The sequence below is a fragment of the Pseudophryne corroboree genome, chromosome 12, assembly GCF_028390025.1.
Source record: "Pseudophryne corroboree isolate aPseCor3 chromosome 12, aPseCor3.hap2, whole genome shotgun sequence".
Lineage (NCBI taxonomy): Eukaryota > Metazoa > Chordata > Amphibia > Anura > Myobatrachidae > Pseudophryne > Pseudophryne corroboree.
The window spans coordinates 10,073,913-10,100,206 of record NC_086455.1 but is presented as its reverse complement, the minus strand read 5'-3'; the positions used below and the strand labels follow the sequence as shown (position 1 = coordinate 10,100,206).

At 45.1% G+C, this 26,294-nt stretch overlaps 1 protein-coding gene across 2 annotated transcripts; it reads left to right on the top strand.

Annotated features, from left to right (window-relative positions):
• Nucleotides 1-5,053: 5,053 nt before the first annotated feature.
• On the top strand, nucleotides 5,054-25,775 carry LOC134980972 (fibrinogen-like protein 1). 2 transcript variants are annotated; one of them, XM_063948030.1, is made up of 6 exons: nucleotides 5,054-5,215; nucleotides 14,690-14,714; nucleotides 15,368-15,459; nucleotides 21,891-22,011; nucleotides 23,650-23,835; nucleotides 25,333-25,775. In XM_063948030.1, exons 1-6 carry the CDS (start codon nucleotides 5,213-5,215, stop codon nucleotides 25,632-25,634), a joined length of 729 nt encoding a protein of 242 aa, XP_063804100.1. In that variant the 5' UTR covers nucleotides 5,054-5,212; the 3' UTR covers nucleotides 25,635-25,775. The 2 variants fall into 2 exon arrangements, with proteins under 2 accessions (XP_063804100.1, XP_063804099.1); XM_063948029.1 differs by lacking the exon at nucleotides 5,054-5,215 and adding an exon at nucleotides 14,188-14,325.
• Nucleotides 25,776-26,294: the final 519 nt, after the last annotated feature.

Genomic DNA, 26,294 nt, shown 5'->3' with positions numbered 1-26,294 from the left:
AAATTTGGAGGCAAATGGGAGAAGAGAAATAGGGCAGTAACTAGAGGGTCAGGGTGGGTCAAGGTTGGGTTTTTAAGAATGGGTGAGACAAGAGCATGTTTGAAGGGCAAGGGAGAGATGCAGGTAGAGAGTTCAAGAGGTGGGCAAGGTGGGAGCAGGGAGTGGAGAGAGGGGATGGGGTACAGGGGGCAGGTGGAGGGTGGGGGAGAGGGTAAAATGAGGAAGTGGACTGCATCACCCATGGTGGTGCAGAAGGAGAACAAGGGGAGGTGGCTGGAGGGTGTGTGTTTGTGGAGGTGGGGGGAGGATCTCCCAGGAGAATGTGGGAGGAGAAGACTTCATGATAGATTACCTCATTTTTAGAAGTAAGGAAGCAGATACAGTCAGTGGCAGTGAGAGACGAGGGGAGGTGAAAGAGAGTGGGTGAACGGTTTCTTTCCTGTGGGGTCCAATGTGTTTTTTTTTCTGTGGGTGAACGGTTTGTTTTCTGTGGAGGCCTGTACGTTTTCTTGTGCAATGTGTTTCATCTGAGTTGCACCGCGCACGTTTCCCGATGGTGTTAGTAGAGTTGTAGTACCAATTCAGACGCACGCACCAAAAAGTGTATTAGAAAGGTGTTGGGTGTTCCTAGGCGGTTACAGGTGTTTGGCCATAGAGATGGTGAATACTCAGATGGATGATCTGCATCTAGCATAGGGCTGGTGAAAGTTTCAGTGGTGCAACCGAAGGTGGTGTCTAAAGACGCACAAAGCCTGATTGTAGAAAGTGTTCATCTCCGTCCCTGCATATTCGGCTGCACGGATGTACACAGAAGTGTATTGTAGCTGCATTAGAGCCTATAAATGCAAGGAAGGCCGTAACTGTGTCCAACTCACAATCAGGTCCTATGAGGAGGGATCCCGCCACACCCCAACAGACCACACCCCCATCATGACGGGCCGGTTTTCTATCACAATTCATCCCTGCCTAACACCTGTAGAAGATGTAACTACAACAAGCTGGCTGAGCCAGTGCAGGGGTTCAGCTTTTCTCCATGTTATTCACCCTTACACTGCCATGACGGTGGTCCTATGTTTATGTGGAGGCCAAGACTGTAGTCCCACCTGCCCCATTGCTAATCTGGCCGTGAATATAGGTCAGCAAAATAAAATGTTGTTTCTATATTGTTCCACATGATAAGTGTTGGCATATGTGTGTACAGATGGCGGTGGTATGGCGGAGGGATTGTACACACCAGCAGATGTACTTAAGCAGTCAGGTGGTTTATTTAGTACTCACAGTTAAGCATACACTGACTTGTTGCATGGAGTGGAGCTTGAGCAGAGCATGCACGTCATAGCCGGTGACTGTATTGGCGTAGCGGTTCAAGATGCAAATGGTAACATCTCTAGAAGGGCGGATCAGTATTAATTACAGGGTCTCTGAGGAGCTAATTGGAAGACGTCTATCGCCCACTGTGGCACACAGGGACAAAATGTTGTGGCGCATGCACCGAACTACAGATGGTGGCCATCTTGGTAAGGGAATGAAGTCTCCCTTGAGGAACAAATATGGAGCATGTGCTCTCTAGCTTCACCAACAGTGGTGGCTCCAGTAGAGGGGCCGCAGGTCAGTTCAAATTTCAAATAGGGGGCCCACACCAACTTCCATTTCAAACTGACTTACTGGCAGTTGGTGTGGCTCCCCTATCTGAATTTTGAACTGAGCTGCAGCCCCACCTCTAGAGCCGCCAGTGTTCACCAATATGTGGTCTTGTGCGCTTATAGTTCCCTCCATGAGCCCTCACCCTTTCCAAATTCTCTCCCCTGACTGCGCACCTTGGATTTATATCCCCGTGATGGTGTACTTCTCCAACCACCAGTTCTTATTCTGGGCTTCCAAATGTTGGGAGATTTGAAAGTGGTATCTTACTTTTGGGAAACACCCTCTGTTTAGTAAATTGCAGTGTAGATGCTCCTTAGTTACCCCTCTCCATGCCTGAACTAACCGCCTGAGCCTAATGTCTGACAGCTGGGCAAGGACAGGGAATGCGAACAGTGAGGACAGAGCAATAGACTGAAAGTGCCTGGGCTGGAATTGTGCAGTGAATGTGGCACCTGATTGGACGATATTCCCAGCCAATCCAGTGGGTTGTTACATCCACTCTACTCCAATCATACTTGCCTACTCTCCCCAAACATCCTGGGAGGCTCTCCTTGAACCCAGGGAAGAGTAGGTAAGTCTCCTGGAATCAGTACCCCACTGGCCACCCCACCCACTGAATAGTATAATTGTGGCCCCTCCCCTGCTTTATGATTTTGTATAATGGGGATGGGGCCATGATCATTGCGGCACCATGCCCGCGCCCTGCCCACCTGGATTCCCCTTACCGGGGGGACAGCCAGAGCAGTTGGCATGTATGACTACACTACTTACATTATTCTGGCTTGTATGTATTTGTAAGTATTTACTATTGCTGTACTTAATGAGTAAATAATGTTACACTTATTTGGGGGAGGGATATCTATCTATTGTATCGGCAAGGTTTCTGTATCTGCCATAACAAATAAGTGAATCGCCTGTAATGCTAAATCTTGTATATGAAAAGGTTCGAGTTCACAATAGTGCAAGCACCAACAAAACAACATCATGTGACAGTGTAACAATACAATGTGTGTTAGTAAACATTGCAAAACATATATTGTATCAGTTTATCCTGAATACACATTTTCCTCTGTATCGGAAGTACATGTAGTGATCATAAACCGCCACTAGAGGTCAGCACACAGTTTATGTTATACTGACATTGGTGCTGAAAATGTTGGTTAGTAGAAGTGCTGTAAGGAAACCAGAGGACTGTATTCTTGTAATTCACAAATAAATCAGCGGATCATGGCCTGGTTCAGAGGTGGACGCAGTGAGGGTTGTGGCTGCATCTTCGGTCGCAGAGGATCTTATCTATAAAGACTCCCACTGCCGGTATTACAGAACCGCAGCCTGCGTCTGAAGAGGCAGCATCGTATCCACAGCGCTAATATCAGCCACCCATCAGACCCTCAGGTTACTCAGGATGTCCGTCAAAACTACGCTACCACAGCCAATGACACTGCTGCCCCATTACTAGGAGTGGTTTTTTTTAGGCGATCTGCAAAGAAATAGATGCTGCAATATGGGCTCTGACCAAAGCCTGTGCCAGCGAATGTGTACCCAATCACTTTACTCTGGGCTACTGCTTTACACTAATGGCGTTCTCCCCTAGCTATTGCACCTTGCTGGCCTCAATGGCATCCTGGCCCTCAGCATCATCTGGGCCCGTAACAGAACCAGTCCTGGGCTGACATTTGGGAGTATGCACCAGTGACAGACTTATCCAGCCCTCACACCCCCTGGCCCCTGCTCCTTATACAGGGCTGCCATCAGAAATTGTGGGGTCAAGGACTTACAGAATTGCAGGCTAGTTCAGCTTTTTGGCTTCTGTATGTACACAGGAGATAGGAGTACCTTCAGTCACCTCTGCTTAGTAAATGTACCCCTAATGCCCCATAGCTAGAATGTGGTATAAACCCCACAGATTGAAGGCAATGTAAAACCACACAGGTAGATTATGATATGAAACCACACTGCTATGCAGGGGTGTATCCAGTAGCGGCTCTTGCCACGGGCAAGCAGGCTTTTTGCCCGGGGCAAGAGCCGCTACTGGTGCCGTGCCGTGCGCCTGACATCATCGCACGGCATTGTGGGAGCGGCCGCAGACGCTAGAGGTCATAATTGACCTCTAGTGTCTGTGCAGTGTGCGGCACTATGGGAGAGACGTCATGATGTCTCTCCCATAGATCCGAGGAGCGGCGGCCGGAAACAGAGGACAGCAGCAGCGGTCAGGAAGCAGGAGCGGGGATGGTATTTGTTTTGTGTAAGTGCCGCTACTAGGGGCACATCTACATTGGGGCACAGCTACAAGGGGCAAAATTGAGGGCACAGCTACAGGGGTCAAGTCTACTGGGGGCACAACTGTGGCCACGCCCCTTCCCTATGACTCATGAAGCCACGCCCCTATTTTTTAACACGCGCCCTGGGCGCCACAAGGTTTAGAACCGGCCCCATGGTGTATCTAGAACTGTGGGCCTCATAAGAATGTTTTGCTTGTAAAGAGACCTCTCTACGCAGCCTCCAAATGAGCTTTTCCTATCATTGACTGTTGATGTTGATAAAGACTTTGGGTTACTGTAGGTTGCTGCCATTTTGTTTTTTGTTAGACACTGATTAAGCATAACAATGCATTTCGGTTTAATATAAGTATATATTTATCTGCATGGTTGTTTGATCTACACTCAGCTCATTGTTCTCTGTCAGTTCTATGTTGAATTTAGCAGTAAACTCCGTTTTATATGCAGCAATTGTCTATCAATTCTATTTTATTCCTTAAAGTTACATATCTTATAGCGTAGCACATAGTGGGGGAGATTCAATTGTTTGAAAAGTCAGCTGGGTGTCTGCGTTTTCCTATTTAATAGACAGACACCTCTCTACAAAACTTCAAACGGGCTCTGAAGACCCACTTCTTCACCAAACCCAGCCAAATCTCATCTTAACCCTCTGTTCCACGTTCATGTCTACCCCATCTGTGTCACCCCTGTCTGTCTACCCTCCCCTTTAGAATGTAAGCTCTCACGAGCAGGGCCCTCTTCCCTCATGTGCTTATCCTTTTTCTTACTTTAATAATCTTCAACTGCACCACATCCAGCAGTCTTCTGCCACCTGATACTTATTCCAGTGTCATCTGCTGATGTAACTATATTTATTTACCCTGTACTTGTCCTATATTGTCTTCAACTGTAAGTTGCTGCTTTCCTGCTTGATTATTTGTTTATGTACTCTGTAATTGGGCGCTGCGGAACCCTTGTGGCGCCATATAAATAAAGGATAATAATAATACCTGTAGATTATGCTGTAAATATCTGTAATAGCCACTAGAGGGCATCTGAGGCTCTGCTGTAACCATTCCATGGTATTATTAGTCTGTGGTAAGCAATGAGAACGTTACATGTTTTTTTTTTTTTTTTTTTCTGTACAGAAGCAGATGTGAAACTGACAACACTGTCTGCGCAACAGAAAGCTGAGCGTCTTATGGCTGGGGATACATCCACATATATTACATGATGCCTCTAAGTGATGAGGTTTTCCTTGAAGGGAGACACCACTAAAAAACTGTAGGAGGCCAAACCCCGATTGAGAAATGGTACAGTACTTGCATTAGGGCTGGTGCAAATTTTGATGGTGCGACCGATGTTTGCGACTTTTTGTTCCAAATGCTTCGGAACAGCCCTGTGAGCTCACTGTGCATTGTAGAATCCGCCCCCTCTTTCTCCCCTCTGCCATCACATGACATGCTGAGACTCTGCAGGCTACAGCCATACGTGCTTTTTTAAAGACAGTAAAAGGCATTGTGGGATTTCTGCTTTAACTATAAACAATGCTAATGTATGCTCATGTATGTATATTCAGCTCAGTAATACAAAGTATTTTACATAAAGTACTGTGCAAAAGTTTTAGGCAGGTGTGGAAAAAATGCTGCACATAAGAATGCTTTCGAAAATGGAAGTGTTAACCGTTTATTTGTATCAATTAACAAAATGCAAAGTGAATGAACAGAAGAGAAATCTAAATCAAATCAATATTTGGTGCAACCACCCTTTGCCTACAAAACAGCATCAATTCTTCTAGGTACACTTGCACACAGTTTTTAAAGGAACTTGGCAGAGGTTGTTCCAAACATCTTGGAGGACTAACCACAGATTCTTCTGTCTCTTCAAGAAATCCCAGACAGACTTGATGATGTTGAGATCAGAGCTCTGTGGGGGCCATATCATCACTTCCAGGACTCCTTGCTCTTCTTTATGCTAAAGATAGTTCTTAATGACATTGGCTCTATGTTTGAGGTCATTGTCCTGCTGCAGAATACATTTGGAGCCAATTAGATTCCTCCCTGATGGATAAGTACCTGTCTATTTCTCAGCATTACTCCTGACCAAATCCCCAACTCCATTTGCTGAAATACAGCCCCAAAGATGCAAGGAACCTCCACCATGCCTCACCGTTGCCTGCAGGCACTCATTGTACCGCTCTCCAGCCCTTCCGCAAACAAACTGCCTTCTGTTACAGCCAAATATATCAAAATTGTGACTCATCAGTCCAGAGCCCCCGCTGCCAGTTGTCTTCACCCTAGTTCTTATGTTTTCGTGCATAGTTGAGTCGCTTGGCCTTGTTTCCATGTTGAAGGTATGGTGTTTTGGCCTCAATTCTTCAATGAAGATCACTTCTGGCCAGACTTCTCTGAACAGTAGATGGGTGTAACTAGGTTCCACTGGTTTCTGCCAGTTCTGAGCTGATGGCACTGCTGGACACCTTCCGATTTCTAAGGAAAGTAAGCATGATTCATCTTTCATCTTTCATCTGTTTCCTTGTCCAACCATTACGTCTACGGTCCTCAACGTTGCCTGTTTCTTTGTGCTTCAATGCTGAGAAATACAGGCCGGTACTTTTCCATCATGCATTACCATCAGGGAGGCATCTGATTGGCTCCAAATATATTCTGCAACAGGACAACGACCCCAAACATACAGCCAATGTCATTAAGAACTATCTTCAGCGTAAAGAAGAACAGGGAGTCCTGGAAGTGATGGTATGCCCCCCTTTCCCCCCATGATGTCATCATCATCATCATTGTGTCTGGCTGGGATTACATGAAGAGACCGGAGTGTATGAGCAAGCCTACATCCACAGAAGACCTGTGGTTAGTTCTCCAAGATGGTTGAAACCACCTCACTGCCAAGTTCCTTCAAAAACGGTGTTCAAGTGTACCTAGAATTGATGCTGTTTTGAAGGCAAAGTGTGGTCACACCAAATTTGATTTAGATTTCTCTTCTGTTCATTCACTTTGCATTTTGTTCATTGATACAAATAAACTATTAACACTTCTATTTTTGAACGCAATCTTACTTTGCAGCATTTTTTCCACACCTGCCTAAAACATTTGCACAATACTGTGTATATATATATATATATATATATATATTTTACAGTTGTTTACTTGGTCATTAACAAATGCATAGATCTAATTCTAAATTCATGAATGAGCAAAGTGATGTACAAATCAGGAGTTGGTTAATCAAATCTCGGAGCCAGCAGGATTGTTTAGCGCAGGATGCGAATATAAGAGTCATCGCTGCCTCCTATTTTCCGGGACCAATTCCCCCGGCCTCAGTTTATAACTAAATCTTACCCAAGACTCAAATGAAATAAATAAGTATAAAAGTAAAAATAGACGGGGCTTTTCTCAGTAATATATGTGGGTCATTTTCTATCACCTCGACCACAGAGGTAGAACGCTCTGCGTGGTGTGTACATTTTATCTCCGCTCAATGTTGTTTATAACTGGCTTTCCGAGCATCATTACTGCACGTTCTTCTGCAAGCCGCTGTATTTATAGCTGTGTAAAGCAGCCACTTCCTACCTGTGTATATACTGTATGTGACCAGTTCAACTTTGCAGTTGCTGAGTGCAGGTTATACCTCCTTCCTCATATTACTTTGCCTGGCCTATGACTTTCTCATGATAGTATTTTTATATGGGAAGTGGTTAAGATGGATCCCGACAAGTGATATTCCGATGCCGGAATACCGGCGCAACAGGCTATTCTCCCTCTGTTGGTGCCCACGACATCCATAGAGTGAGAATAGAACCGGCCGCCGGTATATCATACTGAATCCTTTTTAAATACTATGTATAGGTTTCTTTCTTTTTGATCCAAAAAAATGGACACAGTAAACTGTACCGTGGAGCGCAATATTATACTCTACTTTACTGGGCATAGGTCACAAAACGGAGGTTACCTGCGCACCCCAGCCGCACCTTGGTCTACCTCCGCCGCAATCCTGAGCGCAATCCCTCGGTCAAGCACATCCCCGCTGTGTCCTGCCGCTGGCCGCGGCACCCGTGATTGTGCTCCAGCGTCTCCTTGCTGGAGGCCGTTGGTCCAGGGTGCAGCACGCCGGAGTTCCCGCTGCTCCCCTCCATGGCAGCACCATGACATTCTCCAGTCAGCTGATTCCCCGGGAGCCAACCCGGAGTCTCTCCGCGTCATGTGAGCCGCTCATCCACTCAGCTGCAAGCACTGGGTATAAGTTCCAGCTCTCACCACTAACAAGCTGTCAGTGTTTTGGTGTCTCTCAGCCTGGAGTGAGCTCCAGAATCTCCTGCTGGTAATAGACTCTGTGCAAGTTACCATCCCCCGCACTGCCTGACTCCCTGGATGATTTAAAGGGCCATCGCTGCTACAACATCCTGGCATCTCCAGAGTCGCTGGAAGTCCTCCAGTGATCCAGAGGGACTACCCAATATCCCTAGCGGCATTAGAGACTCTGCTGGTTCTTGTCAGCTTCCAGTTCACCGCTGCGCAAGGTATCGCACCATAGCATCTGGAAAACCTGCCACTGCTGTCTACAACACTGCAGTATCCATTGTGCAGAACCACCGCATCACAGCGACTGGGAAACCAGCAGTGCCGACACTGCACAGCATACGGAATCCCCATTGCGCTATTTCAGCTGTCCAGCATCTGGAAACCCGTCTTGCTGACATCCTCAACTTCGGTTGCAAGCATTGCCGACATCCTCGTCTTCGTCTGCAAGTATTGCTGACATCCTCAGCTTCGTTTAAATGCATTGCCGACATACTCTGTTTCATTTAATAGCATTGCTGACATACTCAGGGGCAGCTCTACACTTTTCTTTCAGGGGGAAATGGGGGGAAAAGAGAAGAAAGAAAGGAGAGAGAGTGAAAGGCAGAGAGAGGGGGAGGAAGAGGCAGAGAGAGGGGCACAGACAGGAGAGAGTGGCAGAGAGAGGAGAAAACGGAGGAGAGAGATGCAGCAAGAGATTACAGAAGACACAAACAAAATCCAACAGTCCATACACACAAAGAAATAAAGCCGGATAATGCCGGCACAACTGCTGCCTCTCTCGCATCTCTTTAGCTCCAAATATGAAAGAAAGATAATAAGACATTAAAATAATATTTAAACACAATAGGTGTCCCGCCGCTTACCGGCTGACTGGGCCTAATTCAGACCTAATTGCAAAAGCTAAATTTTTCTCAAATAGGCAAAACCATGTGCAGTGCAGGTGGGGCAGATGTAACGTGCAGAGAGTTTGATTTTTTTTTTTTGTATTTTTACACCGCAATTTAGGTTTTCAGTTTGAACACACGCCACCCAAATGTAACTCTGCACATGTTACATCTGCCCCACCCGCAGTGCACATGGTTTTGCTCATTAGAGGAACATTTTCCTGCATGTCATGTAGTTGGGCTGCTTGCTAGTGTTGAACCTCTCTCCCCACTTAGCCCTTTCCTGCTCCTATCTCCCTTCACTCGGTGCTGACAGACAGGCTGGGGTTTGCCGCTTGCCGATGGTGGGTCTCTTTAAGGTGGAGCAGACGGAGCTCGCCTGGAGCTTCCTCGCTAGAAGCCCGGACATCATGCCCGACCCCCTCTACTAAGCCGGCCCCCAGACTCTGTAAAGAGCAGGGGGCTGTCCCCCACCAAGAGTGCCGGGAAGTGCAGAGCTGTGATGGGGGTATTGCCAGCAGCTGTTCCGGCCAGATGTCGCCCATGCTACAGCTGACTGTATCTGGTCACAGCGCTGTTCTTCCCCCTGCCCATAGCTGCAGCATCAGGAGAAAACACCGTCACTGTCTGTTATGGATCTGCCATTGAACGTCAGTGCTGGGTATGAGCAGCTCCAGGCAGAGGGGCCCCCTTAGAGAGGGGGTCCCGGGTGTACTCGCCCTGTGCCGCCAGGTAATACAGGTTTGCACAGAGTCTTGTAGTGTTAGCATGCACAGAATGAAATCACACCAGATCTGATCATAACGTTGACTTGTGTTCAACTCATAAGGGGAGATTTCTCAAAGCGTGGAAAGAGATAAAGTGCCAACCAATCAGCTCCTGTTATTTTGAAGATGCGGCCTGTAACATGACAGGAACTGATTGGCTGGTACTTTCTCTCTCTAAGCTTTGATAAATCTCCCCCATAGTGAGTACGAAGGTAAATGTACTTGCTGCGGTCAGTAGCGCGGGAGTGTCGGTGTGTGAGTTGGGGCATGCTGTGGAGAGCTTTAAAAAGAAATAAAAGTGAAAGCAGTATTCTTAGTGCTGGAAGATGTATGATCAGATACTGTAGCTGCACCCTCACACCATGAGGTGATCGCCCACACACCCACATTTAGTATCTCACTTGTAGGTGCAGCTGCAGGAGTTTCCGTGTGGTTTTCTGCCGCAGAGACAGAGCTTCCTGGAGCGCACTAGAATAAAGTGACGGTGACACACATTGAGTGTTCGCTGGTGAGCGCCGTTTCTCAGCGCTGCATACCTGTGCCCTGAATGTGTGTCACACGAAGCAGCAGGTGTTCAGTGACCATACGAAGCGCCTGATTCACGCTATTCCGATGTTCACATAGTTGAGCGATTATTTGCATGCTGGAAATAACTCCTGCGGCACATGCGTTGCCCTCGGTAACTCAGGATGGCCGGTGTAATCACGCTGCCAGGCTATCTGCATTGGAAAATGCAGCCACTGGCCTGGGCACCCCCACAAAGGGGAGGCAACACACCTCCGCTTTGGAAAACACTGCCCATCGATGCCCCCTCCCCACCCACAAACAGCCTCAGTCGGCCAATCAGGCTGCAGCTCAGGAGACACATGCGCAGTACTGCTAATATCGGGGATATTTCTAAGCTATAGGTCTGTGTACATATGTGAATAAGCCCCTATGTCATCATCTATGTCCTGGTGACACTACTTTAATATATTCAAGCAGAAAATGGCTCCTTATTGCTGCAGTTTGTGTCGATAACATATCTTGTTGGGGGCACGCCATGTTTAGTCATACATATGCCTCTAAGTGAGGCATAACTAAGCAGTGCTGTACAGCCAGCACTTACATATTAATATAATATAATAAATGATCCTTAAGAGGTAGAATGGATTTTCCAGGCTTATCCAGCACCCAGGAAACTAGGAGGTAGATTTACCAAAGCTTCTAAAACAGACAATAGGTGATGTTGCCCATAGCAACCAATTAGTTTCTAACAATCATTTCTCTATTGCATTCTAGAAAATGATAGGCAGAGTGTGATTGGATGCTCTGGGTAACACCTCCACTTGACTCAGAAGGGAGTGACCAGCGGCACGTCTGCACTGTACTAACCTACATGTTAGTGACCCTGATTCATGCCTCATAGCATAAGGGGTGACAACTGCAAGATACATGCAACTCTAATTCTGGAAACCCTGGTGCATATGTACACCTAGGCGCATCAGTGAGTTGCAGCATGCAATTACATGGAGCTCTAAATCAGGCCCCGAAGGTGTAAGACTGGACTGGCATGACGGTTTCAAATAACTTTATTTAAACAAAGCAATGAAAATAAACAACGGCAGCGTGCAATTCATGCAGCCAAATGATGCACGCAGATAATATTCACTCAACAGTCCCACACAAGGTATACGATGCTCAGTGTACAGTAGGTGCTCCATAGGTCACCAGGGGATAATGGTAACTTGCATTATACATTCTGCTGGGCCTAAAAACAAGGATTTAGATTATCTACAGTCACAGACATCAGATACAGCAACAAGGAATTAAATTACCACCTTACACATCATCATACCCCCTCACACATGCCATCATACCAACCCAGATACTAATAGACCATCTCACACATGCCAGACACCCCAAATGCCACCCGACCACCTCACTCATACCCACCCACATTCCATCCGACCCCCTCATGCATGCCGTCATACCCCATCACACATGCCCACCCACCAACAGTCCCACACAAGGTATTCAGTAGATGCTTCATAGCTCGCCAGGGGATAAAAGTACCTTACATTAAAAATTCTGCTTGGGGCAATAACAAGGATTTAGATTATTATCTACAGTCACAAACCTCATACAGTCTGAGCAATATGTAATTGAATGACCACCTTAAACATGTCATCATACCCACCCATCAGACCCTCTCACACACCATCAGAACCACCCACATGCCATCAGACCCCCTCGCACATGCCGTAATACCAACCCAGATACCATCAGACCCCCTCAAACATGCCGTCATACCCCCTCACACATGTCCACCCACCGTCCCACACAATGCTCAGTAGGTGCTCCATAGCTCGCCAGGGGATAATATTACCTTAAATAAAAGTAAGGTTTCCCAACTCCACTCCTCAAGGAATCCTAACAGTACATGTTTTCCAGGTCTCCTCACAGAATCACAAGTGGAATAAGTAGCATCACCAGGTGATCTTTTAAATTGGGTCAGTCAGCAATTAATACACTTGAGCTCCAGCACGCAGATACGGAAAACATGTCCTGTTCCCTGAGCTTTGAAGAGTTATAAAGTAGAGAAATGGCAGTTCAGACAACTTCTCCACAGCTTGATAATTCTCCCTCTAATAATCTAAATGTGACACTTAATGCCTAATTGATATTTTCTTTAGGTCACACGTGGTCTCTCTGAGTAATGAGACATTGATGATGAAATTTGCATAATGTACACAAAAACATCAAATCCAGAACTAGACTGAAGATCATCATCAACATTGGCTTTTTACATTTTATTTTTAACAGATTCCGCTTTATAAATTCATAATTAGTATCAAATGAGTTACAAATTATATCATTCTAATAAAGAACTAGGGAGTCTAGTATTGGGAAAAAGCTGAAAATTTGTTGATAACGGGTGTATTTGCCAGAGCTAGAACTTTTCCCTATTTAGGAAGACCCTTGGCCGACGCTATGTGCGCCTATTTTTCACTCTCTTCACTGCTTAGTACATCTCCCCCAAGCACTGGCCAGCGAAGTGGTAAGTCTGAATGATGCTGCCAGGAAACTGAGCAGTGATCTTTTGTTAGTAAATTGCAGTGATAAAAGATATCTTATTTCAATATTCAGCTGTAGAAATCTTTATTTTTGCTACATATTGATAAAAAGACTCTTAAGAGTCATAGCTTATTGTAGGATAACGTGTAGCTCGGTCAGTGCTAACAGCACAAATACATGTGTCAATGTTTCTACAGTAGTTGAAGTTTCTTTTCAGGCTTGAATTATATTGTGCTGTGGTTTGTATTTTTAAATTAGTTTTTTCTAAGATCTGTATTAATTGATTTTTTTTTTAATTACATGTTTTAGAAGTAACTTAAATTAAATTCCATAACTGTTTATGGAAAATGTGTATTTGTCTGTCAGTCCTCTAAGTTTTTTTTTGTAGATCCAAAAATTGAAATTAGTTACATTATGCTTGAAAATGTATTGCAAGTTATGGTACTATATTGATTTAATGAAATTTACATTTTCTGACTAATACAATCTATAGAAATAATGTACTGTATATTTTATACATATATTGGTATACATTTGATGAAAGCTGGGTGGAATGGTTTCATAATTATACAGAAGGGAGCGCACAGTGACATCATACTAATTATTATGTTAATGTTGCAATTGCTACATGACGAACTGGTTTTAGGCTCCACCCTTTATCTTGGAGCTGTACAATGGGATAGCACTGACGGGTTGTATCTTGTACTAGAGTGAAGTTGTTGTTCCATGTGTTACGTTAATGCTACAACCTATTGGGCAAGAAGTTTGCTAATGAGCTATGCCTGAGATATACTGTTCTATAAGTAGCTGGTTTCAGGCTCCACCCTTTACCAAGGTGCTAAATAATGGGCTGTCGTATCAGGGAAGCATTGTATCTTATATAGAAGTCAATTGTTCAGGTTATTGAAGCTACTGGGTAAGTAAATTTGTTGTGCTTGTCCATTGGTCTCTCTGTCCACCCTTGCCCCCTCTCTCCCCTCCTCCATCTTTCCCTCTCTCTCTCTATAATAGTCACAATTTTGCAAAATCTAATTTTATCAAATTATGTTTCATAAAATGGAAATTTATATTTAAAATGCAGATAATATTGTTTAACAGTGTCAACGGAAAATCAATTTTAATTTAACCACTTTTAAATGCATGTAAATGTTTCCAGGATATTTTATTTTATAGGGTAATTAGTAAATTTTCTAAATCTAGTTTTGTCCAAACTTCTTCTTAAACTTCAAAACATTTCCTTGAATCTAAGCAGAGATGAATATATAACTAAATACCATGCAATTATAAACCTATGCTATTAATATTAATATAAGTTCCCAGGTATATAAAAATGACAGACCTCAGAATATACAGCTGCGTGCTTCTGCTAAGTCTATTCTGGCCTCAAGTCATGTCAGAGGTAAGGAAAGGATTGTTTAGAGTTTCTTTCTAAGTGGATGACCGTGCAGGATGTAATTATATTCTATGTTATATGGATGCAGAGTATTAGCCGCTGTTTCATCATTTTAATTTTGAGCAACACTATTTGTATTTTCTAATCAGAGCAAAACCGAGACGTATCAATTACAGAAACTATGGTTATTTTCTTAACTAGTCTAACTAGATTCATTTAAAAATATCTAACAGTTTGCTATTAGCAAAATAAATGTGAAAGAAATTAATGTAAAATTATATATTTATAGAATGGCAAACCTTTTGTAAGTTTATATAGCTAGATAGATATGACATGTTACTAGAATAATAACATATTTTTCAATCTACAGACTAAGGGAATACAGAAGGAGCAAGGTAATGTCATCAGTTTAATAGTAATCCCTATTTGTAAATATCTCATAAAACCATTATATTTCTATCTAGATTAAGGGAAGCATGATGACTCACCTTCCCCCCCCCCAAATCAGGCTCCCCCTCTGCTCCACTGTGCAGGTCTGTCCATGTTCTAAAAGCCCAGTAAACACTACACAATCCCAGCCGACACCAATATTGGCGGCGGCGGGGTGCCGACATCGGCAAGTGTCGGCGGGGAAGTGAGCGACAGCGGGGGGAATGACACCCATGCTGCATCTGCAGCATGGCTGTCGTTAAGGACTCCCTCATCTGTACATGTTCAGATGAGAGAGGGGGTCGTTAACGATGCTCACTCCTGTGCATCGTTAACGACCGCCTCTCTGGTCTGAACATGTACATAAACGACATTGAGTGTACACACGGACGAGATTGTAAAAGATCTCGTTTCGATCAGCCCTTCTGAGTGAGATGTTTTACTTTCTCATCTAGTGTGTATGGGGCTTAAGAGCCAGACGAGTGGTGTTGCCCAGATGAGTGGGTGTGGGGCAGACGAGTGGGTGTGAGCCGGATGATTAGTTGGGACACAGCTATGATCCTGTACTCACCTGGAATAAATCCACAGTCGGGATAAATACTGTTACCTTGTGCCGTAGGATACGACTGTTCAGATATCTGGGGAAGAAATACGGCCTCAACCAGTGGAATCTATACTGTAAAACCAGAAGGAGCTGATGCCTCTTTCCAGGTGAGAATCCACGGAACCTCTGCGAGGACCATGTCTAAGAATAAAAGTAATGTTACGCTAAATGGTTAAAATAATGTATACACCCACACATACATATTGTTACGATCTGGGGAGTATATCAGTACAGAGTGTGGATAGAAATGATCTGGGGAATGTATCTGGATGGAGTGTTGATAGAAATGATCCGGGAATGTATCCGGATGGAGTGTTGATAGAAATGATCCGGGGAATGTATCCGGATGGAGTGTTTATAGAAATGATCCGGGGAATGTATCCGGATGGAGTGTTGATAGAAATGGGCCGGGGGAATGTATCCGGATGGAGTGTTGATAGAAATGATCCGGGGGAATGTATCCGGATGGAGTGTTGATAGAAATGATACGGGGAATGTATCTGGATGGAGTGTTGATAGAAATGATCCGGGGAATGTATCTGGATGGAGTGTTGATAGAAATGATCCGGGGAATGTATCTGGATGGAGTGTGGATACAAATGACTCGGGGAATGTATCTGGATGGAGTGTTGATAGAAATGATCCGGGGAATGTGTCTGGATGGAGTGTTGATAGAAATGATCCGGGGAATGTATCTGGATGGAGTGTGGATAGAAATGATCCTGGGAATGTATCTGGATGGAGTGTTGATAGAAATGATCCGGGGAATGTATCTGGATGGTGTGTTGATAGAAATGATCCGGGGGAATGTATCTGGATGGAGTGTTGATAGAAATGATCCGGGGAATGTATCTGGATGGTGTGTTGATAGAAATGATCCAGGGAATGTATCTGGATGGAGTGTGGATAGAAATGATCCGGGGGAATGTATCTGGATGGAGTGTTGATAGAAATGATCCGGGGAATGTATCTGGATGGTGTGTTGATAGAAATGATCCGGGGAATGGTATCTGGATGGAGTGTTGATAGAAATGATCCGGGGAATGTATCCGGATGGAGTGTTGATAGAAATGATCCGGGGAATGTATCTGGATGGAGTGTTGATAGAAATGATCCGGGGAATGTATCTGGATGGAGTGTTGATAGAAATGATCCGGGGAATGTATCTGGATGGAGTGTTGATAGAATTGATCCGGGGAATGTATCTGGATGGAGTGTTGATAGAAATGATCCAGGGATTGTATCTGGATGGAGTATTGATAGAAATGATCCGGTGAATGTATCTGGATGGAGTGTTGCACCAGCCCAGCAATTCTCAAGTCTCCTATGTACTAAAGTTTCACCTTTAGCAGCCGCCTTTCCCAGGTGGATTAAGTCCACCCAGTACTCAGATGCCCCCAGGTCTTAATGTAGATTTATTATTATTATTAGCCTTTATATGGCACAAGGGTTCCACAGCACCCAATTACAGAGTACATATGCACATAATCAAAACAGGAAGACAGTGACTTACAGTTGAAGACAATATAGGACAAGTACAGAGTAACTAAGCATAACTACACCAGTAAACGACAGAGATAAGTTCCAGGTGGCCAAAAACTGCGGGATTTGGTGCAGTTGAGGATTGTTAAAGTAAGAAAAGGATAAGCACATGAGGGAAGAGGGCCCTACTCGTGAGAGCTTACATTCTAAGGTGAGGGGTAGACAGACAGGGGTGACACAGACGGGGTACATAGCATGGAACAGAGGGTTAGGTTGAGATTTGGCTAGGTTTGGTAAAGAAATGGGTCTTAAGAGCCTGTTTGAAGTTTTGTAGAGAGGTGGAGAGTGAGGGGGAGAGGTAGAAAATTCCAGAGTAAGGGAGCAGCATGTGAAAAATCTTGGAGATCGGAGTGGTAGGAAGTAATCAGAAGACAGGAGAGTCGGCGTGCATTAGCAGAGCGAAGAGGATGGGCGGGAGAGTAAAGGGAGATAAGGTCAGAGATGTAACTGGGAGAGGAGTGGGTGAGGGCTTTGTAAGTGTGAGAAGTTTGAATTGGATTCTGAAAGGGAAGGGAAGCCAGTGAAGGGCTTGTAGGAGAGGGGGGGTGGACGTAGTGCGTTTGGTTTAGGAAGATGAGCTGGGCAGCAGCATTGAGGATAGATTGGAATAGAGAGGTAATTGTCAGGGAGGCCAGTTAGGAGGAGATTACAGTAGTCCAGTCTGGAAATAATCAGTGAGTGAATAATGATCTTCGTGGCATCCTGGGTGAGAAAAGGTCTGATCCTGGAAATGTTTTTGAGATGAAAATGACAGTTTTGTGAGGTGCTGAATGTGTGGTTTGAAGGAGAGGGAGGAGTCAAGGATTACACCAAGACAGCGTACTTGGGAGCTAGAGGAGATAGTAGTGCCATCAATGGATAATGAGTTTGTGGGAGGTGAGGTTATGCGGGAGGGTGGAAAGAGGATCAGCTCAGTCTTAGACATGTTGAGTTTAAGAAAGCGCTGGGACATCCAGGAAGAGACAGCAGAAAGACAGTTGGAGGTACGAGTGAGGAGAGCCGTGGAGAGATCAGGGGAGGAGAGGTAGATTTGAGTGTCATCAGCATAGAGGTGGTATTGGAAGTTAAAAGAACTAATGAGTTCACCTAAAGAGGACGTATAGAAAGAAAAGGAGAGGACCAAGAACAGAGCCTTGGGGGACACCTACAGTTAGTGGAAGTGTGTGTGTGTGTGTGTGTGTGTGGGGGGGGTAGCATCATGAGAGGAGAAAGAAGGAACAATCAGAGAAATAGGAGGACAGCCAGGAGAGGGCAGTATCACGCAGACCAAGAGAGTGAAGGATTTGCAGAAGGAGAGGGTGGTCCCACAGTGTCAAAAGCAGCAGGGAGGTCAAGAATAATAAGCAGAGAGTAGTGGCCCTTAGATTTGGCTGCATGGAGGTCATTGCAGATTGTGAGGGCAGTTTCAGTGGAGTGGAGAGAACGGAAACCAGACTGGAATGGGTCAAGCAGTGAGAGGAAAGAAAGGCAGTGAGGCGGTTATAGACAATACGCTCAAGAAGTTTGGAGGCAAACGGGAGGAGAGAGATGGGTCGATAGTTGGAGAGAGTGTTTGGATCAAGGGTAGGTTTTTTTAAGAATATGGGAGACAAGAGCATGCTTGAAGGCAGAAGGGACAGTGCCTGATGAGAGGGAGAGATTGAGAAGGTGGGCAAGATGGGAACAGGCAGAAGGAGAGGTAGCGGAGGAGGTGGGAAGGGATAGGGTCAAGTGGGGGGGGGGGGGGGGGGGAGGAACAGATGAGGGCCATGACTTCCTTACCAGATACATGGGAGAAAGATGTCAGAGTTGGTAAGAGGGAAGGGGAGGGGTGGCAAGGGATGGGTGGTGGCTGTTTGCTGGTCTGGTGGGATCTGATATCCTGACGTATGGATAAGGAAACTATAGGAGGCTGGGCAAGTGCAAGGAAATAAGCTGGGGTTGACACCCACATGGCATGGAGTGGGTTAAAGCTGGACAGACTGGCACACACTAGACAAGGACTAGATGAAGCTGGACTGGCAGTTACTGGTAAATAGCAGGAGTATAACAGTGGGATCAGGACTGGATAAGACACATATCAACTGGTACATAAATGACCAGCAATGTGCCAAACCCACAGTAGTTGCTACAGACAACCACAGAAGTGTATAACAATTGAATACAAAGAGGCAAAGCAGAACAGACATACCAACACAGAATGCTCCAGGCCAGTGGATGTTACTCCTGGCAACCACAGTACCAACACAAAGGAGCAGTGTAGAAGATAGACAAGAACAGACTGACAAGGGATTGGTCTGAGGACAGACTGATAGAGCTGAGACTATGTACACGGTGAGAGGCCTGAGGGAGAGACTGTAGAGGAATGGAACGAACAGTCTCTCACAAGAACCACACAATGCACTCACATAAACAGACTGATTGCAGGGACAAAGAAGGATTCTGCAGAACTATAGCTAAGAAGCAGTGTTCCAACAGGACTGGGACCTGATACTGAGGACCAAAGGCTCACGCAGCAACCCAATTCTATGACCAGTATGGAATTATGGGCAGACTGGGAATATAAAGAGAGCACTAACCAATGACAAGGTTCAGTACAGACAAGCCCCCTTTAATTACTAACTAAATGCAACTGTGCTGCTGCACATCCACCAGGCTCCTGACTAACAAGAACCCACATGCTGGGGTAAGGTAACAAGGCATCTCCCAACAGGTGTGCTGCTGCAGCAATACAGCAGACAGCTGCAATTACACTGACAGAAAAGAGCTGCAGACGGCACACGTAACACATACAATACAGTATACCCAAATGTGCGTATGTATAGGAGCAAGTATCTGGAGAATAATTAAGTCTTGCTGGATAAGAAGAAAGTAGAAAGCAATCAGGTGGTAAGAAGAACCCCCCCTCCCCTGAGTCTGAGAGACTGCAGCGTCAATTGATGGGGTAGTGAATCCCCTACCCCCCCTTCCCCCCCAAAGATAAGAACCATTTGAAGAGCTGTCTGACGAACTAGAACATTTATTAACAATACACATAATGTTTACACATATAAAACACGCCCTGTGTTAGATTATTAAACCAATTATAAAAATATTAAAAATATACATTTGCTATTAAATGGCCCATGCAGCAAATACTGCACATATGTCTTTTCCTTAACTCAGTACAAATCCTTTCAAGTTCAAATCTCTGCACAGACAGATAATAATGTTGCTTAAAAACTAATGTATCCAAATGAATCTTTTAAGCAAATTGAAACAGTGATGGCGATATCTTTGAAAGATAGGAAAGATATCGTTCAAAAATTAACGATAAATCGTTCATATCTTTCAGTGTGTATGCAACAACGATGAAGGATGCGCGTCCCCACAAACGTTCATCGTTGATCGATCATCGTTTAAACATGGACGATGTCGATGTACGTAATGTCATATCGTCCAAATTGGCCATAGACATCGTTCAGTGTGTATGCAAAAAAATCGTTCATAAAAAATAGTTCATCTTTCAAATCGTTCATCTTGCATATTGCACAAATCAATCAGTGTGTAGGGGTGTGGTTCATCAAATCGACAGTATCTAGGTCAACAATGTTTAGGTCGACCACTATAGGTCGACAGTCACTAGGTCGACATGGATGGAAGGTCGACAGGGTTTCTAGGTTGACATGTGCTAGGTCGACAGGTCTAAAGGTCGACATGAGGATTTTTTTTTGGTGTCGTTTTCTTTGTAGAGTGACCGGGATCCCAAATTAGTGCACCGCGTCCCCTCGCATGGCTCGCTTCACTCGCATGCTTCGGGCATGGTGCCTTCGCTCCGCTACCGCTTAGCTGGGCACAGATTACCGTTCCAATCGTAGTCCACGTGGATCGTTAAGTATGAAAAAATTCAAAAAAAGATTTTTTTTTTTAAAAACTCATGTCGACCTTTAGACCTGTCGACCTAGAAACCCTGTCGACCTTCCATCCATGTCGACCTAGTGACTGTCGACCTATAGTGGTCGACCTAGACAGTGTCGATCTTCAGACCGGATCCCGGGTGTAGGACCCATTACACCAACATTCAACCTGCTGCATTTATCACAGAATCAGCAGCTTCATCCAGATAACACTTCCAATCGTGCTGAATGCATAAATAGACACCGTTTAATCAGGGCCGGATTAAGGGTCACATGGGCCTGGAGCTGAAAATGTTTAAGGGCTTATCCTGAGAAGCGGAGGAGCTGTGAGCAGTACTGCGTGGGCGTGGCCAGATCTGCGTGAGCGTGGCCAGATCTGCGTGGGCGTGTATAACACCTGCTCTATCACCCATTGTCTCCATAAATACATAAAAATAGAATAATTGCAGAATTTTGTGAGAAAACTAGAAAACACATGATAATGGGCCTGTATTTATGTAGAGGCCTGGAGCTAGAGCTCTGTCTGCCCTATAGTTAATCTGGTCATGCCTTTAATAAAGGAGAGTCCTTCTAAACAGCATATTTAATATGCCTGTAATGCAGTCATAGTACTGATCAATCCTCTATAATAACGTCTGCAGTTCCTAGCTACTGGTAAATCCTATTATTACAGGTTACAAGGGTACAGAGTGGTAATCTTTTTGATTTATTGCAGTTTGTTGTGCCTGTTAGACAGGTCGGAACTGGGGCGTAGTTTATAAAATAACATCGGAACCGCTTCTCCTCCTTAGACTTGAAAGGAGTTGTACTGAGATTCATAAAAAATATTATATGTGCAATCTTTGCTGCATGGACCATTTAATGCAAATGTATATATATATATTTTTTTTTTTTGTCATAATCTTCTAACGGCAGCCGTATGTCTAAGTTTATATGTTCATTTCCATTGTTGTGGAGAATAATCTGAATTGCAGATAAGTAGCAGTATCTGTATTACAGTTTACCCAAATGGTTTACAGGAAATCCAAAATCTATTCGCAAAAATCTGAAATATATGGAGTTGTTTCAAGTAATTGCAGTGAATGAAATAAAACTAGAATAGTATTCTGCTCCCCCTGCAGGTGTTCTGTGAAATGACAGCGACCGGTGGTTGGACCATGATGCAGAAACACAATGGAGAGGACGGGTTGACCTTTGAGAAGATGTGGGATGACTATGAAAATGGATTTGGAAGGCTTGAGGGTAAATGGCTTGTGATGCCACCTTTATAGGACATTACTGATTAAGTGTACCGAGAGTACAGTCATAATGGCCCGATTCAGAGCCGCATGCAATGCCAATGGTTATGTCTCGTTATCATGCATGTGCACAAACCCCTCCGAGTGTTGGGGGCTTGTCCGTGACAGCGTCTGCATTCTCAGACGCATAGCTGCTTACACAGAGACCATGTTCCGACGGAGGAACTACACCCGCCATAGGGCAGTGTCAATGATGCGTCAGTTGTGGCACATCCAGAGCCACCGGCAGAGTTACACCGTGAATGGGCAGTGAAAGTGGGCGTCTTAGGGCTTGTACATTCTGGTTACACGCTAGTACACAAGGGGAAGGCTGAAACTACCATCCCTCGATAGTGATTGCATCCCTTATTGAGAGTCATGTGACATGTGCCACCGCACAGGGCACTGCAAGGCAGGGGGCGCTGTTCTGCAGCATCTGTCAATTTTCTGTTTTAATCATTCTCACCACTTCCTTCTCTTTAATCCCCGGCATCACCTGGCCGCCCCCCATCTCCCCCTCACGGTAATTTGACATGTGTGCTTTAAATAAAAGAAGGTGTGTCTGCCAAAAAATGTGTGATTTACAATAACGGATAATGTGTTATGAGATGTTGTAGCAGGTCCTAGCTGTTACCAGACGACCAGGACGCCGTGTCATACTAGCCGTGGGGGTTGCTGATCACAGGGGTTGCCTGGCAACCGGAACTCTGGGCCGCCATGGTGAACCTCGGTCCCAGCTGTGCTTGGCAGCTGGGCCGCCTGTTAATATATGCAGCTTCTCTGTCAGTATACCAACAGCGGCGTCCTGTAAGCCGGAATCCTGGCTGCGAATCAGCAAGTCCCCTCGTGGGTTCGCTGTGCTCGCTACGCTTTTGGCCCAGCGACAAGCATCACAAAGAGCGATGGTATAAGAGGGTTGGTGTCCAAATCCATTTTCTTGGGAGTGATCTGTAAGCAGAGCCGGCCCTAACCAATATGATGCCCTAGGCAAGATTTTGGCTGGTGCCCCCTAGCACCACCGCTAGTTCTGCAGGAAATGCCTGGCATGAGTCAGCTGGCAGCTCTGCTAACGTCGGGCGCCTTTTGTTTATGAAAATGCATCTTATCTGCATTGCTATGTGGCTAGGACGCACAAGCAGCTTCTGCTGATAAAATGATATGCAGCATGCCTATATTCTGTGTGCGACTGCGGCTGTATCTGTATCTGCATACGAAATGCTACATTACAGTGATTTCCAGGAATACACTGCAACATAGCATTTCGTATGCAGATACAGCTGCAGTCACACACAGAATATAGGCATGCTGCATACCATTTTAATCAGCAGAAGCTGCTGGTGCCCCTAAGCATACCAAATGCCCTAGGCATTTGCCTAGTTCGCCTATACCTAAGGCCGGCTGTCTGTAAGTATAGGTGTTCTGTAAATGTATATATACAGTATCATGTGTCAAGGGGCATCATAGCACTGGGGGCCAGGACTCTCCTTATGTCCCTGTTTGATAAATAAATGCGGGGGCACCAATACTTTATCTGGCCCAGGGCACCACAATGTCTAATTACGGCTCTGCCCTAATTTATTTGATTTCTGTGTTGTTGCTGAAGGTGAACACTGGCTGGGACTCAAGCACGTCTATCGCCTGACGCATCAGGAGCACAGACCCTGCACGCTGCACATCAGTATTGGGGACTATGTTGACGATGAAGCTTATGCAGAGTACAGTCCCTTCAGTGTTGGGGATGCAAAAGACTTTTACCAGCTCTCAGCAGGAAGCTACTCGGGCACAGCAGGTAAGTGGCCAGTGAGTTACCCTTATTCCTGCTATGATAACCACCTGTTGCTAAGTACTTGGTTAAATGAGGAAGCAGTCCAGGAGAAACTAAGTAACATTAAGATACATAAATCGCCTGGGCCGGATGGACTTCACCCCAGGGTTCTTATGGAGCTTAACTCTGAGCTAGCAAGATCCATATATTTTATTTTCTCTGAGTCAATTACATCAGGAATGATACCGAAGGACTGGCGTATAGCAGAGGTAATCTCAATATTTAAAAAGGGAATTAAAACTCATCCCGGTAACCATAGACCGGTAAGTTTGACATCTAGAGTGGGGAAAATACTGGAAGGTATAATAAGGGATAGCATACAAAAGTACTTGGATACCTCCAAGGTTATTAATAGTTATTAGCATGGTTTTGTGAGGGACAGGTCATGTCAAACTAACTTAATTAGCTTCTACGAGAAAGTGAGCGATAATATTGATCAGGGTAAAGCAGTGGATGTGGTCTTTTTGGACTTTGCTAAGGCCTTTGACAAAGTCCCACATAAGAGACTAATTTTCAAATTAAGAGAGCTTGGGGTAGGAAACACTATTTGTACTCGGGTGAGTAATTGGCTGTACAATAGGGAACAGCGAGTGGTGATTAATGGGATGTTCTCTGAATGGGCCTCAGTGCTTAGTGGAATACCGCAGGGTTCAGTACTCGGGCCATTGCTGTTTAACATATTCATTAATGACCTGGGAGTGGGCCTAGAAAGCACTGTGTCAATTTTTGCAGATGACACTAAACTGTGTAGAGTAATTCATTCAGACAAGCATGTTGAGTCTCTGCGGAACGGCTTATCTAGATTTCAGGTCTGGGCAGATAAATGGAGAATGAGGTTCAATACAGACAAATGTAAAGTTATGCACTTTGGGACTAAGGGGGTAATTCCAAGTTGATCGCAGCAGGAAATTTCTTAGCAGTTGGGCAAAACCATGTGCACTGCAGGGGAGGCAGATATAACATTTGCAGAGAGAGTTAGATTTGGGTGGGTTATTTTGTTTCTGTGCAGGGTAAATACTGGCTGCTTTATTTTTACACTGCAATTTAGATTGCAGATTGAACACACCACACCCAAATCTAACTCTCTCTGCACATGTTACATCTGCCTCCCCTGCAGTGCACATGGTTTTGTCCAACTGCTAACAAAATTCCTGCTGCGATCAACTCAGAATTACCCCCTAAGAGCAATCAAGCAATCTATAAATTAAATGGGGAAAATGTAGGGATACCCGAAATTTTAAAGGATTTGGGGGTGCTTATCGATAATACACTTAGCAGCAGTACGCAATGTCAAAGTGTAGCAACGAAAGCAAATAAGGTGTTATCATGCATAAAACGGGGAATTGAGACAATGCAACAATATGTGGAAAGGGGAGAGATTTGACAAAGGAGGACAATTCCCCTAAGATCATAATAATTATTATCCATCACAAGAATAACGTTACATTCCTCACATTGCAGGAGACGGCTTCCGTGGCGATATCGGAACCGATGGGACCAATCAGCACGGCAGCTATTTCAGCACTCAGGACCAACCTCATGACGGCTGTCATCCAAATTGTCGTTTCGATGACATGATGTTTGTAAGCTGCAGTGACTTTTACAGAGTTGGCTGGTGGTATAACAACTGCGGGTCAGCAAATCTGAACGGTGATTGGTACAGTCCATCCAAAAATACTAGCTGGGCGTCTTCAGTGTCTTGGCCAACGTGGAGGCCCAACGAGGCCCTGAGATTCAGCAAGATGTACCTGATCTTCACTTAGAGGGAAAATGTATGGGTACAAATATCTCTATGGATATCACTGTATATGTACAGTATCATGTATATACTTTTTAACTATTTGAATTTTTTTGTGGCATTTTCTGTATCGAACAAACTGTTTTTGAGTTACATAATAATATCATCCCTTACAGAAGCAAGGTTGTTTCATCTGTTTTTAATAATACTGTTGTTATGGTGGGGGTGCGGGTGGTAGGGTTGGGTGGTAGGGTTGTAAGATGCGTATGTGTGTGTGTGTGTGGGGTGGTGGCGAGGTTGGGTGGTAGGGTTGTAAGATGCGTATGTGTGTGTGTGTGGGGAGGTGGGTGGTGGGGTTGGGTGGTAGGGTGGTAAGATGCGTATGTGTGTGTGTGGGGGGGAGGTGGGTGGTGGGGTTGGGTGGTAGGGTGGTAAGATGCGTATGTGTGTGTGTGTGGGGTGAGGTGGGTGGTGGGGTTGGGTGGTAGGGTGGTAAGATGCGTATGTGTGTGTGTGTGGGGGGGAGGTGGGTGGTGGGGTTGGGTGGTAGGGTGGTAAGATGCGTATGTGTGTGTGTGTGGGGTGAGGTGGGTGGTGGGGTTGGGTGGTAGGGTTGTAAGATGTGTATGTGTCTGTGTGTGGGGGGAGGTGGGTGGTGGCGTTGGGTGGTAGGGTGGTAAGATGC